Source organism: Podarcis melisellensis (genome assembly GCF_964234715.1).
Source record: "Podarcis melisellensis genome assembly, chromosome: 14".
Taxonomy (NCBI): Eukaryota; Metazoa; Chordata; class Lepidosauria; order Squamata; family Lacertidae; genus Podarcis; species Podarcis melisellensis.
The window spans coordinates 41,561,062-41,576,777 of record NC_138546.1 but is presented as its reverse complement, the minus strand read 5'-3'; the positions used below and the strand labels follow the sequence as shown (position 1 = coordinate 41,576,777).

Here is a 15,716-nt window from a genome sequence, read left to right as displayed (position 1 = left end):
GGCAACCATTAGGCTAAAGTTCTGTGAAGATTGCCAAAGGAGAGTGTCAGGCTGCGCCTTGACCAAAGGGCTGGTGGAAAAGGTCTGCCTTGCAGGCCCTGCGGAAAGATGTCAAGTCCCGCAGGGCCCTAGTCTCTCGTGACAGAGCGCTCCACCAGATTGGAGCCACAGCCGAAAAAGCCTTGGCTCTAGTTGAGGCTGGAAGATGAAGGGGAACAGGGCTTAGTGAGCAGGGAGAGTCTGTGGCAGAGAGAAGTTCAGAATCAGAAGTGGAAGTGGAAGCAGGAGAGGAGGGAGGCCAACAGGCAGAGATGATTCAGATTGGTGAAGTGTCACAGGTGTCTCCCTGTCCTACTGCAACAAGCCCCCCCCTCCCCACTTGTCTCCCAGAACCAGAAGAGGCATAAAAAGGGCAGGGGAGAGGTTGGGTTCACGCAGATGCAGTCCCTGATTGTTTGGGGGAATCCCTGGAAAGGAGGGGACTTAGGCAGATGTGGGGAGGCAGGGTCCTTCAGTCTCAGCAACTGATCCATGGGGCAAGACCTACCGGGGGTGAGCTGCTGTGCTCATGACACTCTGCCAGCCTGTGCATATCATATTTTTGCTAATAAAGAGTTAACCCCAACTTGCACAGTGTGATTCACTGCTGGCTCGCTCCCAACAGCTGTGTACTTAACGTTTTCTTAAATTCCAGTGGCAACTTTTTGCAGCTGTTAGATGGGATAGTTTATTAGAAACCAGGAACCATCACTTTAAGCCAGAAATGGGGACACTTGTGGCCCTTCAGGTGTTGTTGAGACTACAACTCCCAGCATCCAACGACATTTGGATGGCCACAGATGCCTCATCCCTAGATGGGCATACAGTCTGAGGTTGCAGAAGGCAGCTCCCTATTTCCCTTTGATCACAGCTCTGTGGTCAGTACAATTTTGTGCTTGTTCTCTTTTTTAGAAAATGCTTGCGACCAAAGTTTAGCAATGCACGTTTCAGTAATGCTGGTTAACAAACTCTTAACACAGCTTGTTGCTGTGTTTATGCTTCTTCCATTCAACGTCTTTTACCTCTACTGGTGTGACTGGTCCTATTCTAATGACTGCAGAACACTGTCCTTTAAGGAAAGGATCTCCAGAATAATAAACAGTCCAGTCCTACTAAGCACTAAGCCCCATGGAGCTCAATGGGCCTTAATCCCAGGTAAGCAGGCATAGGCCAGAGGAAGCCTCAGTGCTGATTCAGAAGTACAGATGGGACCACTCACCTTATTGCCCTGAGAATTAAAATACAATCTAGTAACCCGTGCATTGCCTGCTTGTCGGAAGCACACCAACTGTTGTGGCCTTGTCCATTCAAACATCCGGACACTACCATCCTGGGCTCCTGTAAGGTCTGAGAAACACACAAGAGACCAAGTTAACATTTCACTAAACGAAAGAAGAAAATGCAATAGATCGCAATTAGGTAAAGGACCCCTGACCATTAGGTCCAGTCCTGACCAACTCTGGGGTTGTGGCGCTCATCTCGCTTTATTGGCCGAGGGAGCTGGCGTGCAGCTTCCAGGTCATGTGGCCAGCATGACTAAGCCGCTTCTGGCGAACCAGAGCAGCGCACGGAAACGCTGTTTACCTTCCCGCTGGAGCGGTACCTATTTATCTACTTGCACTTTGAGGTGCTATCGAACTGCTAGGTTGGCAGGAGCAGAGACTGAGCAATGGGAGCTCACCCCGTCGCAGGGATTCGAACCACCGACCTTCTGATCGGCAAGTCCTAGGCTCTGTGGTTTAACCCACAGCGCCACCCGCGTCCCAAGATCGCAATTACTATACCCCTATTTCCTGCTCCTGTAAAATCTGCTCCAATTACTTTCTCCCAGTTTCCTACTTTTTATCCCCAATCTTCAATTTGCTAAGAAAAAGGACAGCAGGAAAATTCATGTGCACTTCTGCACATATTTCTCCTAACAAATGCATTTTTTGGTAAACAAATCTGCCCAATATGCATGGTTTTGAAAGCAATTTCCCCAAAATACAAAAATACTGTATCTTACTTTCGATGATATACACATTTTTGTGTGTACTTTGCCCCCCAAATGCACAACTTTAGTATTCCTTTTTTGGTGGGAGAACTACGCAGCAAGACTGGGAGAAGGATTTCAAAAGATGGCTGCATCTCAGTTTGTGTGCTGGTCCAGGAATTGCAGATTAGTTAGGCTCCCACGGAATTGCAAACATATTACATTTCTCCTCCCTGCCTGCTATTTCTCCCGCAGTTAGAACTGCTGCACAGAAATTACTCACAATACTGATGGATTGGATGGGAAGTCATTCTCTTAACGTTATTCAAATTCCGCTTGATGAGCTTCATGCAAAAGAAATTGAAATCATAATCAATCCACTTTTTCTACAAGTCTGGACAATAATACATACTCAAGAGTAAGAGATTACAGTGGTACCTCAGGTTACATACGCTTTGGGTTACATACGCTTCAGGTTACAGACTCCACTAACCCAGAAATAGTACCTCGGGTTAAGAACTTTGCTTCAGGATGAGAACAGAAATCGTGCAGTGGCAGCGCGGCAGCAGCAGGAGGCCCCATTAACTAAACTGGTGCTTCAGGTTAAGAACGGACCTCCGGAACGAATTAAGTACTTAACCCGAGGTACCACTGTATGTGGGTTCTGGTGTCTTTTCCTATTCAGATGTCCCAACCCTCCCTGCACTAATTTGGAAGCATCTCTCAGTGAACTTGGTGCAATTTATATCTGAGTGGATCAGAGCAAAATCTCACATTTCAGCTCAGAGGCTGTATGTCTCTGCACGTTATGGCTGTAGGTTCAAAACTACCATACATGTCAGCTATCGCCATGTAGTCATCCCTTTATGCATGAGAGCTTATCATGTGGATAAAGCTGTTTTATTTGTGCCAACTCACAAATGTAAAAAGAAAGAAGGTTCTTCTTATCATATGCGGTGGTCTTGTGGTAAGGTTAAAGCTCACTGGGAAATGATATATAATGTATTGAAAAGGATGTTCAAAATAACCTTTGTAAAAACAACAACCCAGAAGTTGTTGTGGGTTTTTTTTTGGGGGGGGGGGAAATTATACGGACAGAACTACCTAAACTGTATAGAAACTTATTCATGTATTCGACTACAGCAGCAAGAATGCTACTCGCCCCAAAGTGGAAAGAAGCAGAAGTTCCAGCAGAGGAAGAATGGATACAAAAACTTACGCAGAAATGGCAAAACTTACCGGAAGAATAAGAAATCAAGATAAACTTTTTATAAAAGAATGGAAATGGTATAGTGAATATTTACAGATAAATTACAAACAGATAAAAACATCGGCAGGATTATTGTAATAAGCTGCGGTTTCATAAGAGTATATATAAGGTAGCAAATTAAATGAATTTGGATATGCGGAAGATATTAAAAAATTAATTTAAGGAACTGCAGAAAGAGGGGCAAGGAAGTCAAACTTGGAAGTGTTAAAGTGATTGTAAAATTAATGAAATGTATAAACCTGAAAAGTATAAATAAAAATTTAAACAACTTTAAAAACATTTGTGCCACCTCAGATCTTTGTGATTATTTATTTTTTTGGGAGGGGGAGAGATGTCTGAGACAGCGGAAGAAGACTGGAAGAAATTTAAGGCCTATCTCAATAAATATTGCAAAATTAATGAATGTTAGAATGACGTTGGTTTAGAAATTGTGTGGTTTCCAGCCGGATTGGACAAGTAACAAGAAAAGAAGGGTTAAAAATTAAAACGAAATTAAGGGGAAGGATTTGCTGAATTAATATAACAGAAATTGGAATACAGAGAGGGGAGGTATGGGGACGTCGGGAAAGTAAGGTATAAGAAAAAACGGGAATGAAATTATACTTGTTCTTTTTTTTTGTCTTGGTATTCTTTTGTCTGTTTTTCTATTATTGTCTTGTTTTGTTTTTATATAACTATTGAAAAACTTAATAAAATTCTTTTTTTTAAAAAAAGAGATGTCTGTCTCTGTGTTGGGGGGTGCTGCACATGGCTATATTGACAAAGGGAGCAATTTCAAAGCAGCCTTCATGCCCTGGTTGTACAAAGCATGGTTTGTCAGCAGCAAAAATAAAATAAAAAAACTGAACAGGTTGGTCATTTTACCCTGCACACAGTGGTGCAGTTCTCTCCCACCTCCATACATTCTTGACACATCCTGCTCCGTGAAAGAAAATGCAAAATGCATTATGCATCCTGCAGTTAAACAGCACGTGGTTTTTCTATGATCAGGACATCCTTTATGATGGGGTAAAATGTGCAATTAATTTGGCATTGGTTGCCATCTAGTGGCCATTACACCATCTCATATCTTTTATGGAATTAAGGGGGGATGACGACAAAGGGCTGTATCCAAAGCTCCCTGTCTGCTAGCACACCAGGAGAATAATAGGATTGTAAAGCTGGAAGGGACACTGAGGGTCATCTTGTCCAACCCCCTGCCATGCAGGAATCTCAGCTAAAGCATCCATGACAGATGGCCATGACAAGTGAGTTTTCATTGTTGAGCAACAGAGAAATCCAGTGGAGAAACTTGGGCAACAGACTATTGTGCAAACAAGTTATCAGCTATCTGCTCATGTAGGTAAAAAAGTAAAGGACCCCTGGACGGTTGAGTCTAGTCAAAGGCGACTATGGGGTGCGGCGCTCATCTCACTTTTAGGCCGAGGGAGTCAGCGCTTGTCTGCAGACAGCTTTCCGGATCATGTGGCCAGCATGACTAAACCGCTTCTGGCGCAACGGAACGCCGTGACAGAAACCAGAGCGCACAGAAACACCGTTTACCTTCCCGCCGGAGTGGTACCTATTTACCTACTTGCACTGGCGTGCTTTCGAACTGCTAGGTTGGCAGGAGCTGGGACAGAGCAACGGGAGCTCACCCTGCCGCGGGGATTCAAACTGCCAACCTTCTGCCTCGCAAGCCCAAGAGGCTCAGTGGTTCAGATCACAGAACCACCTGAGTCCCTACCTGCCTATTTACTGTCTTGCCACAGCAATGTTCCACAATGCTTGTTATTCATGGTTGCTAGACATGATGACTATTGCTTTGCCTCCACCGCTGGAGGCTGAATGCAGGGAGCGGGGAGGGCTCTTGTACTTGTGTCCTGCTTGTGGGTTTCCCCACAGGAACCTGCTTGGCTCCCAGTACGTTTCCGAGCACAATTCAAAGTGTTGGTGTTGACCTTTAAAGCCCTAAACGGCCTCTGCCCAGTATACCTGAAGGAGCGTCTCCACCCCCATCGTTCTGCCCGGACCCTGAGGTCCAGTACCGAGGGCCTTCTGGCAGTTTCCTCACTGCGGGAAGTGAGGCTACAGGGAACCAGACAGAGGGCCTTCTTGGTAATGGCACCCACCCTGTGGAACGCCCTCCCATCAGATGTCAAAGAGATAAACAAATACAGTGGTACCTCGGGTTAAGTACTTAATTTGTTCCGGAGGTCCGTTCTTAACCTGAAACTGTTCTTAACCTGAAGCACCACTTTTGCTAATGAGGCCTCCTGCTGTCGTTGCACCGCTGGAGCACAATTTCTGTTCTCATCCTGAAGCAAAGTTCCTACCTACGGGACCGCCTCTCCTGGTATGCCCCACAGAGAAACTTACGGTCTTCAAATAAAAACATCTTGAAGGTCCCAGGCCACAGAGAAGTTAGACTGGCCTCAACTAGAGCCAGGGCTTTTTCGGCTGTGGCTCCGATCTGGTGGAACGCTCTGTCACTAGAGACTAGGGCCCTGCGGGACTTGACATCTTTCCGCAGGGCCTGCAAGACAGAGCTGTTCCACCCCGGCCTTTGGCCAGGGCACAGCCTGACTCCCTCCCTCGGCAATCTTCGTGGAGCTCTGGCACAATGGTTGCCAGTGGCTTGATTTGAATCAATTTTATAATGAATGATTTTAGAGTGTTGTTTGTGCTGTACTTTTGTACTGTTTTATTGTTGTTAGCCGCCCTGAGCCCAGCTTCGGCTGGGGAGGGCGGGATATAAATAAAATTTATTATTATTATTATTATTATTATTATTATTATTATTATTATTAATCTGAAGCACTATTTCTGAGTTAGCAGAGTCTGTAACCTGAAGCGTATGTAACCTGAGGTACCACTGTACCTGACATTTAGAAGACATCTGAAGGCAGCCCTGTTCAGGGAAGTTTTTAATGTGTGACATTTTGATGTATTTTTAATCATTGTTGGAAGCCGCCCAGAGTGGCTGGGAAAACCCAGCCAGATGGGCGGGGTACAAATAATAAAATTATTATTATTATTATTATTATTATTATTATTATTATTAGCCCGTCTGAACAGGATGCTGGACTAGACTGGCCACTAGTCTGAGCCTCCAGCCTCTTCTCATGTTCTTAAACTGGCTTTAACTTAGAGCTGCAATGAGTGCAACCCAGGCTTGTTTGAAAACCTGTGGTGTGGCTGATTAGAACACGGAGACACAGTCACTTACCACGCCAGCTCCAGTACTTGTTTGCCCACTGCCCAACCACGGCATAGACGAAGTTGACGAAGAGGAGACAGGCTGCATCTGAGCCACCGCAAAGGACGCCGTGCTTGACTGCGTGAGCGTCGTGGTAGAGCCACGGAAGTCGAGGTCGTCCGAACTGAAAAGGTGAGAAACAGAGCATTAAGATCTAGTTACTTTGTCTTAAGAGAAAGTTGGTGCGACACTGGCTGCACCTACGCTTTTCACAACGGATAATGCAGTACAGTGGTGCCTCGCAAGACGAAAAGAATCCGTTCCGCGAGTCTCTTCGTCTTGCGGTTTTTTCGTCTTGCGAAGCAAGCCCATTAGCAGCTTAGTGGATTAGCGCTATTTGCGGCTTAGCGGGCTTAGCGGATCAGCTGATAAGCGGCTTAGCGGCTTGGGAAAAGGGGGGGAAGGAAAAAACCCCGCAGGAACTCGCAAGACGTTTTTGTTTTGCGAAGCAAACCCATAGGAAATTCGTTTTGCGAAGCACCTCCAAAATGGAAAACCCTTTCGTCTAGCGGGTTTTCCGTCTTGCGAGGCATTCGTCTTGCGGGGCACCACTGTATATGTCAGGGGACTGCCATCAAGAGAGGGGAGGGAGGCAGGAACATACAGGCAGCCTCCCCCTTTGCTGAGCAGCAGCACCTCGTCAGAGACTGGTGAAGGCGAAGCCTCAGGAGAAACGGAGGAAGAGAGAAGGGGGGCGGTGAAGCAAAGGCTCACACATGCTGAGGTAAGCCACAACACCGCTCCCAGGGAAACAGAAAGGGAGACTGACGTGCCGCTCCTGTCGCATAGTTCCTGCCAGGGAATTAAACATAAGGGAAAGAGGAGGAGAAGGGGGTTGCCCCGGCTTTTGTGCCGGAGGGGAAACCAGAAGAAAGCACTCTCAGAATCTGCTAGTGATTGAGGCAGGCATGGATTTTGGACTTCTGCACTGTACATAGTTTTGCACCAATAAAATCTGTAAAAGGCAGGTCAGGAGCCTGGCTGTTTACTTCGTGAGCAACCATACGTATTCCTGACAGTGCATCTGCAGGGCAATCCTACCATTTATTCACAGCCGGGGTTGGGAGCGGGGAGATGCAGAGGCAGAACAACTGCCATGGACACTGCCCTGATCGCTCGCAACAGGCAAGACAACAGGTAGTGTTGGAAAGCTTCTTCCTTCTTCCACCCATTATCAGTATGAAGTAATCTAGGAAGCTTACTTGTGCAACAGTTTGGTATTACCCACATTAACTGACAGCAGTTTTCCAGGGTTTCAGACAAGGGACATTTCCACCGCTAACTGGAGATGCTGGGTATTGAACCTGAGACCTGAGCGTGCAGACACCAATCTGGAACCTCTCCTGATTCAGATCTTGCAATGAAGTAGAGCTGTGTGCCATCAGTGTAAAGGTAAAGGTAAAGGGACCCTGACCATTAGGTCCAGTCGTGACCAACTCTGGGGTTGTGGCGCTCATCTCGCTTTATTGGCCAAGGGAGCCGGCGTACAGCTTCTGGGTCATGTGGCCAGCATGCCTAAGCTGCTACTGGTGAACCAGAGCAGCGCATGGAAACGCCTTTTACCTTCCTGCCAGAGCGGTACCTATTTATCTACTTGCACTTTGACGTGCTTTCGAACTGCTAGGTTGGCAGGAGCAGGGACAGAGCAATGGGAGCTCACCCCGTCGTGGGGATTTGAACCGCCGGCCTTCTGATTGGCAAGTCCTGGGCTCCGTGGTTTAACCCACAGCGCTACCCGCGTCTCGTATGCCATCCGTGTGCTTGGTGGCTATTCCAAAACGCCTTATGACTGCTCCCAATGGTTTCATATAAATGTTAAATAGCACTAGGGAGAGGATAATATGCTGAGGAATCCCATAGAACAAGTGCCAGGGGTCTGAGGAACACTCATCCAGGCTACTCTTTGGACACAGCCCTGGAGATATGGACAGAACCACCGTCATATGGTGCCTCTAATACACATCCCATGTCATGTCCAATGGTATCAAAAGCCACTGAGAAACCATGCAGAACTAACAGGGTTGTACTCTTCCTGTCCCTCTCATTATAAAGCTCATCCAACTGGGCAACCAAGGCCAATTTGATTCCAAAATTGTGTGTGAACCCAATTTGTAGTGGATCTAGATAATCTGTCTCTTCCAGGAACACCTGCAGTTGCCTGTAACCAAATAAAATACTGGAGCATACGGGCAGGGTATGGAAGAAACACATTGTCTGTATGCCTGTCTGATCCTAACCCCCATTTTCGCTGGCCAGGTTTAATTCAAGTCCATCAAACCTCCTTTGGGGAAGGTTCTCAGGCAGGGTGGAAGGAGAAAGAACTTGCTCATGTGAAGACCACCTGGTGGAAACCCTTACACATATGGTTCTTAATTGTAAACTATATGCTGATCTCCGTCAGCAATTTCTAGATTAACTCTGTATACCCAAATGGAAACCAGAGTTGGAGGTCATACATTTTCTATTACTGGGGAATGATCAGGAGCTCACCAAGTTAGTGGCTAAATATCTCTATTTGGTTTTTTGTCATGAAATACACTGCAGGTGCCTGACCTCCCTGGAGACCTAGAGATGCGATGATAGACTGCTCTGCCTCCTTTCTTTTAGCAAATGTTTTGTGCCACTGGGGAAGTGGTCATTCTGTATTGATTTGTTTTGGATGTTTGGATGTGATGCCAATAAAAGGTTTGATGATAATGATGATAAACTGCTTTTGATCAGAAAAATGAAAGATCAGGAGTAGCTGGGCCTATAGATCAGGCCTGTGGAGGGACGCAGGTCACATGAAAAGCCTGCTCATTCACAGAAGATCAAAGTATATGCAGTCCGTTCTCATGTTATGCAGAACACAAGGGGCATCCCCCCGCCTGCATGTCCATAAAGAGCCTTGTTGAATAATGCAGTCTTGCCAATGCATTCTGCACCAGCTACTACTTCTGTATCAGACACAACAGCATATTTGAGGTATTTATTATGCATTCAACTCTCCAGTTAAATAGAACCGCAAGGCATGAATAGCCAACCTTTTAGATTCTCGGTCAAACTCCTCTCCAATCCATATGTAAGACTGAGCAGCCAGCAGGGCTGTGACATCAAGTTCCTGAACATCATGCGTGGAAGCTAACACTATCTCGTTGATGTTTGCCTGCACAGCACAAAAGAGAAAAGCAAGATGCTGTAAGTACTGGGCCCTACGGCAAGCACACGGACATTTGACAAGCAGTACCTTTACTTAATTATGTTTATTTGTTGCACTTACATCCCACATACTTGGTTCTTCCGCACCCAATTAATCCCCACAATAACCCTGCGAGGTAGGTTAGGCTAAGAGGTGATGACCTCTGTGAGCTTCATGGCGAAATGAAGATTTGAACCCTGGTCTCCCAGCTCTTAGTCTGGCACTGAACCACTAAACCACACTGGCTTTAAAGCAGTGGTTCCCAACCTTCTTTTGGCCATGCCCCACCTAAGCATCTCTAAAATCCTGATGCCGACCTGCCACCCCGGTGACATATAATTCTTATTATTCAAAAAGTGAACTCCTATTCATGTGGAGGAAGCCTAAAAGGCCATTAACTTGGTCTAAACAAGCTTCCAAAGAACATGTTTTCATTACCAAAAACCGATATTCGTCAGGATCACCACTGCTCAGAGCAGGTAGTGGCCCAAAACACCACTCCGAAAAATGGTGACCACTCCAACTGAGCAGCTACTGAGCAGTCACATTCAGGGGGAAATTCCACAAGTGTTGACTGAGCACTCCCAGAGCGCTAATACCCCTGAATGTGCCCAGTGCATTTTCTGTTTAGATAACCTTTTCTGTTTAGATAACCTCTTTATGGTCACCAGCTGACCGCCATGTACTTTCTGATTTTAATTTTTAAAATGTGTATGTCATAATATATACTGTATATGAGGCCCCTAGAACCATAAGAAATGCAAAAAAACTCACTGCTAATAACTCATTCTCAAATTGCCCCCTTGTGGGGCCTGTGCCCCACATTGGGAACCACGGCTTTAAAAGGAGGCCGGGAGAGGAAGGACTTTACCTTATTGACTGCAAAGGCCATGATCATATCAGACTCCTTGTGTATAATTTTTGCTCTTCCTCCAGGGTAGCCAAGCTCTGCTTCGACCTACAAAACATTATAATGGGTTTTTTTTTTTAAAAAAAAACAGGTTCACTGAACTGTTTTGCAGTGGTATGAATCAACTGAAAAGACAAAATGCAAAAGAAGCATGCAGAAGAAGATTAATAGCTGTGTGGTTTTGGCAGAAACTTGTCTTTGGGCTTCCATGTACTCTCCAGAGCGTTTCAGGAGCCAAAAGATGTTATGTTTCCAATCCTGACACATAAAACCGGCGTGCAAGCGAGTGACCCAAGGTGTTATGCAGCATATCTCAGCATTAGTACACTGGTTTGGATCCCAACAGAGAGACTGCAGAGATCTGTGTTGTTATTGTCACTTTAGCAAGTGGGAGTAAAGAAAGGCAGCCCCAGAGAAGCTTCAAAAGTGCAGCGAAAGGTTCGGGGTGGGTGGGATACTACTACCTTGTGTTTGTAATCGTCCGCTACGCTGTTGTGAATGACCTGCTTCTTGCGATCTTCTACAGACTATACGGCACCACAGTCACAAACACAAAACACATGCACAAACAAATACAAAAAGGAGAAGAATGAAAACGTTCCAAGCTGGTGTTTAAAACGACACCAGCTAACCATTACACAAATGCTTTTAAGGGCAGGTGGGCTGAAACAAATTTGCTTGGAAAGCAACGCCTCCATGATGAATGCAAACACATATGGCATAGTAAGCAAATAATAATGAAATGAGATAAATGCGCGCGCGCGCACACACACACACACACACACACAAGCTTCTTACTAGCAAGGTTTTCTTACTAGTTAGAAGTTTCGTGGCCCATAGTATGAAAGAGGGAGGGAGGCAGACTTAACACAAAGAACTGAAATAGGAAACAGGGTGGGCTTGGTCCAGGTGAAATGTACCTGATTATTAAACCATGGCTTGGCAGCAGGGAATACTATGGGCGTGCTTTTGAACTGTTAGGTTGGCAGGAGCTGGGACAGAGCAACTGGAGCTCACCCCGTCATGGGGATTCGAACCGCCAACCTTCTGATCAGCAAGCCCAAGAGATTCAGTGGCTTAGACCACAGCGCCACCCACGTCCCTATCAGCCATAGCAGGCATGCCCAATGGCCAGGGATAATGGGAGCAGCAGTTCAGCAACATCCCAAAGGCTAAAGGTTCTCCACACCTGCTTTACACTGAGACTCATATCCTGCAAAAGTCAGCTAATGCGTGTCGTCACCATTTACGTAAGACAATTTGTATTGCTCTTATGGTATTTTGTGTTCTATTGCATTTGTACTTATTGATGTATGACTTGATATGCTTGATATGAATGGGCAATACAAATATATATATGTGTGTGTGTGCATTTATAAATGAAAAATGAAAAACACAGTGCATAGTCAGGCTCACTTTAACACACCACTAAAGCTAATTGAGGACAAAGAACCCAGTCATTATAACACTAAAACCAGCAAATGATTTCAAGGCAGAAGAAAACATAACTTCAATGACGATCATTTGAGTCTTCTTTTGCACATTACCTCACTTTGCTTTCTTTTCTTGGTGAACGTGTATCGGAGGAAAGTATCTTGCAGTAATTCTTGCTTCACCAGAAAATGCCACAGCCTTTTGGCTGGCTGTGCTGAATAATCTTTTGATCTAGGAGGTTGGGGGGGGGGGGGAAGAAGGGTGTTACTGTAGAATTCTCTCTTTCTTTTAAAAAAAATGCAAGGAAGGATAAAACTGGAAGAAGATAAAAAGAGCCAAATAAAATACTAGAGGATACAGGCAGGGTTTGAAAGAAACACATTGCTTGTGTGCCGTTCCTAATCCTAAGGACCTGTCAACTGCTTTTGATCAGGAAAATGAAAGACCAGGCGTAGCTGGGCCTATAGATCAGGGTTGTGGAGGGATGCAGGTCACATGGAAAGCCTGTTCATTCACAGAAGATCAAAGTATATACAGTCTGTTCTCAAGTTTAGCAGAACACAAGAGGCATCCCCCAAAGAAGGTCCACAAGGAGCCTCTGTGAATAATGCGTTTCATGGAGTCTCATCCCATTAAAAGCCCACGCAAAACCCAAAAGAGAAAACTGCTGAAAGAAGCAAAGAAATCAACAAAGCACCACCATATACCATAATGTAAACCCAAAATAAAGGCCATAGGTATTTCGAGTTTTATTCTGTAATGGCTTTGGTGACTGCGATCGTCTAAGGAGCAATAAATAAGTATATCTTGGAGAACAGGTGAGGTCCATGTAGACTAGAGGTGGGCAAATATCCCCATCTTCAAAAAAGGGGAGGGGGAGAAAAGAAAGGTCCTAGAACAGATAATTAAACACTCAGTCTGCGAGCACTCGGAAAAGGATGCTGTGATTACTAAGACCCAGCTGTGCTGCCTGGGATTGATGGAATTTTGAGTACAACATCTGGAGAGCCATGAGTTCCCTACCCCTAATTGAGATGATCATGCCTGTTAATAAAATTGGTTCACTTTCCACTAAAGCCCACAGTACTACTTCCATTTCTGCGGGGGCGGGGGGAGAACCTACTTGAATGGTGTGTTTTCAGGGTCAACCATTGCTTTTATTCGGGCGGCAGCTGCTCCCGGTCCTATTCCCACTTCAGTGAAACAGGTATTGATATAATTGGGTGGTGGGCCTTCAAACTGGTCCATTCTTTCTTGAAGGATTTGCTCCCAATTTTCCAAATTTTTAATCACAGCGATACCCAGCGGCGAGGTGACTGGAAGATCTAAAAGAGCAATGTAAAATTCAGCAACCATTCACACAAAATTGTATGCATTGGCAACAACAACAGGCCCTCTCCCACAGAAGGACTCAGGACAAAGGCCCATGCACAGATCCGAGTAAGACTTTGCATAAAACTTCCCTTGTCCTTGATCTGGAAGCTGCTGTTAGTGCAGAATGTTGTAGCATGATTGCTGTCAGGAGCGAGATCTTGTCAGCGTGTAAGGCCTGCACTCAGTGATCTATACTGGCTGCCAAATTGCTAGCAGGTCAAGTTCAAGTATATCTAAAGGAGCATCTCCAACCCAATGTTCTACCTGGACACTGAGGTCCAGCGCCGAGGGCCTTCTGGCGGTTCCCTCACTGCGAGAAGCAAAGCTACAGGGAACCAGGCAGAGGGCCTTCTCGGTAGTGGCGCCTGCCCTGTGAAACGCCCTCCCATCAGATGTCAAAGAGATAAACAACTACCAGACTTTTAGAAGACATCTGAAAGCAGCGCTGTTTAGGGAAGCTTTTAATGTTTGATGTATTATGGTATTTTAATATTTTTTTGGAAGCCGCCCAGAGTGCCTGGGGAAGTCCAGCCAGATGGGCGGGGTATAAATAATAAATTATTATTATTGTTAAGCCCTTAAGAACTTGGGAACAGTTTACCTACAAAATCACCTTACCCCATATATGCCTACTTGGGCGCTCTGATCAGAAGGGCCACATAAAACCTGTTCTGCATTCGTAAGAACTTCATCTTACACTTTGGAACTCCCCGCCTAGTGAAATCAGGCAGGTTCCTTCACTGCACTCGTTTTGGCACCTGCTAAAAACATTCAGCCTACCCAGACACGTAGAATGTTGATTAAAAATAAATAAACTATCTTGCTTGATGTGTTTCCTTTGCAATGACTCTTCAGGTGCCTTGCATGCCATTCATAGAAGAAAGGTGGTACAGTCAAACCTTGGTTCTCAAATGGCTCCGTTTCCGAACGCTTTGGCTTCTGAACGCTGAAAACCCGGAAGTAAATGCTCCAGTTTTTGAACGTTTTTCAGAAGCCGAATGTCCGATGCGGCTTCCACTGGAGTGTAGGAAGCTCTTGCAACCAATCAGAAACCACGCCTCGGTTGTCGAATGTTTTGGAAGCCGAATGGGCTTCCGGAACAGATAACGTTCGACCACCAAGGTTTGACTGTATATAAATGTTTTAATAAGTGAATACATGAATACCATTGAATTCAGTCATATTTATTTTTGAGTAAACATGCTTCAGCTTGGATTTAGAATTTGCTTCTTTACGTAGAATTGTTTTCACAAAGCGTGGGGCAACTCACCAGGTATTTCTAAACCAGCAATGGGGAAAAAGGTCTTAATATTGTTCAGAGCAAGTTTTACCATCGCCAAATGGATAAGAGCCCAGCTGCAGGGGGAAAAGGAAACAATTGAAATGTTACCAAGTGCAACACAAACTCTCTCTTTTTCTTTTTGCAACAGCTGGTGTTTAGCACCACCACTTCAACTGCATTTTAAAATGTGTTCCACAAAACAAACTGGATCTGAAGGTGCTCAAGAACTGAGTGCTCAATTGCCAGAACATGGGGTTGTACCAAGTCAAATTTGGAATAGACTACTGAAATGAATGAACCTAAGTTTGTTATGTGACATAATGCCAATGGGCCTATTCTCTGTAGGATTAGCACTGGGTAGAACCCATTATATTTTAAGATTTGCTTTTAACAAGCAAATCAAAGGTGATATCCAGCATCAATCATACTCAGAACATTCTACTCAGTTCAGTGAGTCTACTCTAAAGTGCGATTAATATTGGACATCACCCTAAGGTAGCAAACTGTTTAATATAGCTTAATTTATTATTATTATTAAAGCATGAAAACAACACCTGCTTTTGCTACATCTCAGCAACTAAAACAAAAGAAACTCAGATTTTTAAAGGGACCAAGTTTCCCCCTTCTGGCACCACACCTAGAAATGAAGGCAGATTATTGATACATGAAATATAACTATAACCCTTCAGACGTCTATCCCTTCAATAAATATGTTGCCACCCTGATAGATACAGACATATTTGCGCTACCCCTTTCTGCAGTTTCACCTTAGCATCTGATGAAGTGGATTGTTGACTAGAATAACATACGTATGCTATTTTGTAAGAAAGCGCTTCTAAAATGTTGGTCCCTTTATTAAAATATAGATTAGTAAAAGGGACCCCCAGCAAATCTAGTTTATATCCAGTGCTTTTTTCTGGGGGATGCAGGGGTAGGCAAACACCTAAACATTTTGTGACTCTAACGGGAGAAGAAACTAAAATTTATATAAAAATTAGTTTCTTCTCTAGCATGGGGAA

General features: G+C 44.9%; 1 protein-coding gene across 10 annotated transcripts in view; it reads right to left on the bottom strand.

Moving 5' to 3' along the window:
- Positions 1 to 15,716, bottom strand: part of DMXL2 (Dmx like 2) — a 109,178-nt gene that overhangs the window by 8,366 nt on the left and 85,096 nt on the right. For 5 of the 10 annotated variants that reach the window (XM_081888317.1, XM_081888314.1, XM_081888320.1 and 2 more), the window contains 9 exons: positions 14,686 to 14,771; positions 13,165 to 13,366; positions 12,155 to 12,272; positions 11,069 to 11,134; positions 10,569 to 10,655; positions 9,543 to 9,664; positions 6,490 to 6,643; positions 2,295 to 2,355; positions 1,259 to 1,386 (listed from right to left, as the gene is read on the bottom strand). In XM_081888317.1, coding sequence (XP_081744443.1) covers positions 1,259 to 1,386; positions 2,295 to 2,355; positions 6,490 to 6,643; positions 9,543 to 9,664; positions 10,569 to 10,655; positions 11,069 to 11,134; positions 12,155 to 12,272; positions 13,165 to 13,366; positions 14,686 to 14,771 — 1,024 coding nt within the window. The remainder of the gene's footprint in view (positions 1 to 1,258; positions 1,387 to 2,294; positions 2,356 to 6,489; positions 6,644 to 9,542; positions 9,665 to 10,568; positions 10,656 to 11,068; positions 11,135 to 12,154; positions 12,273 to 13,164; positions 13,367 to 14,685; positions 14,772 to 15,716) is intronic. The other 5 variants (XM_081888321.1, XM_081888323.1, XM_081888322.1 and 2 more) reach the window with 2 other exon arrangements.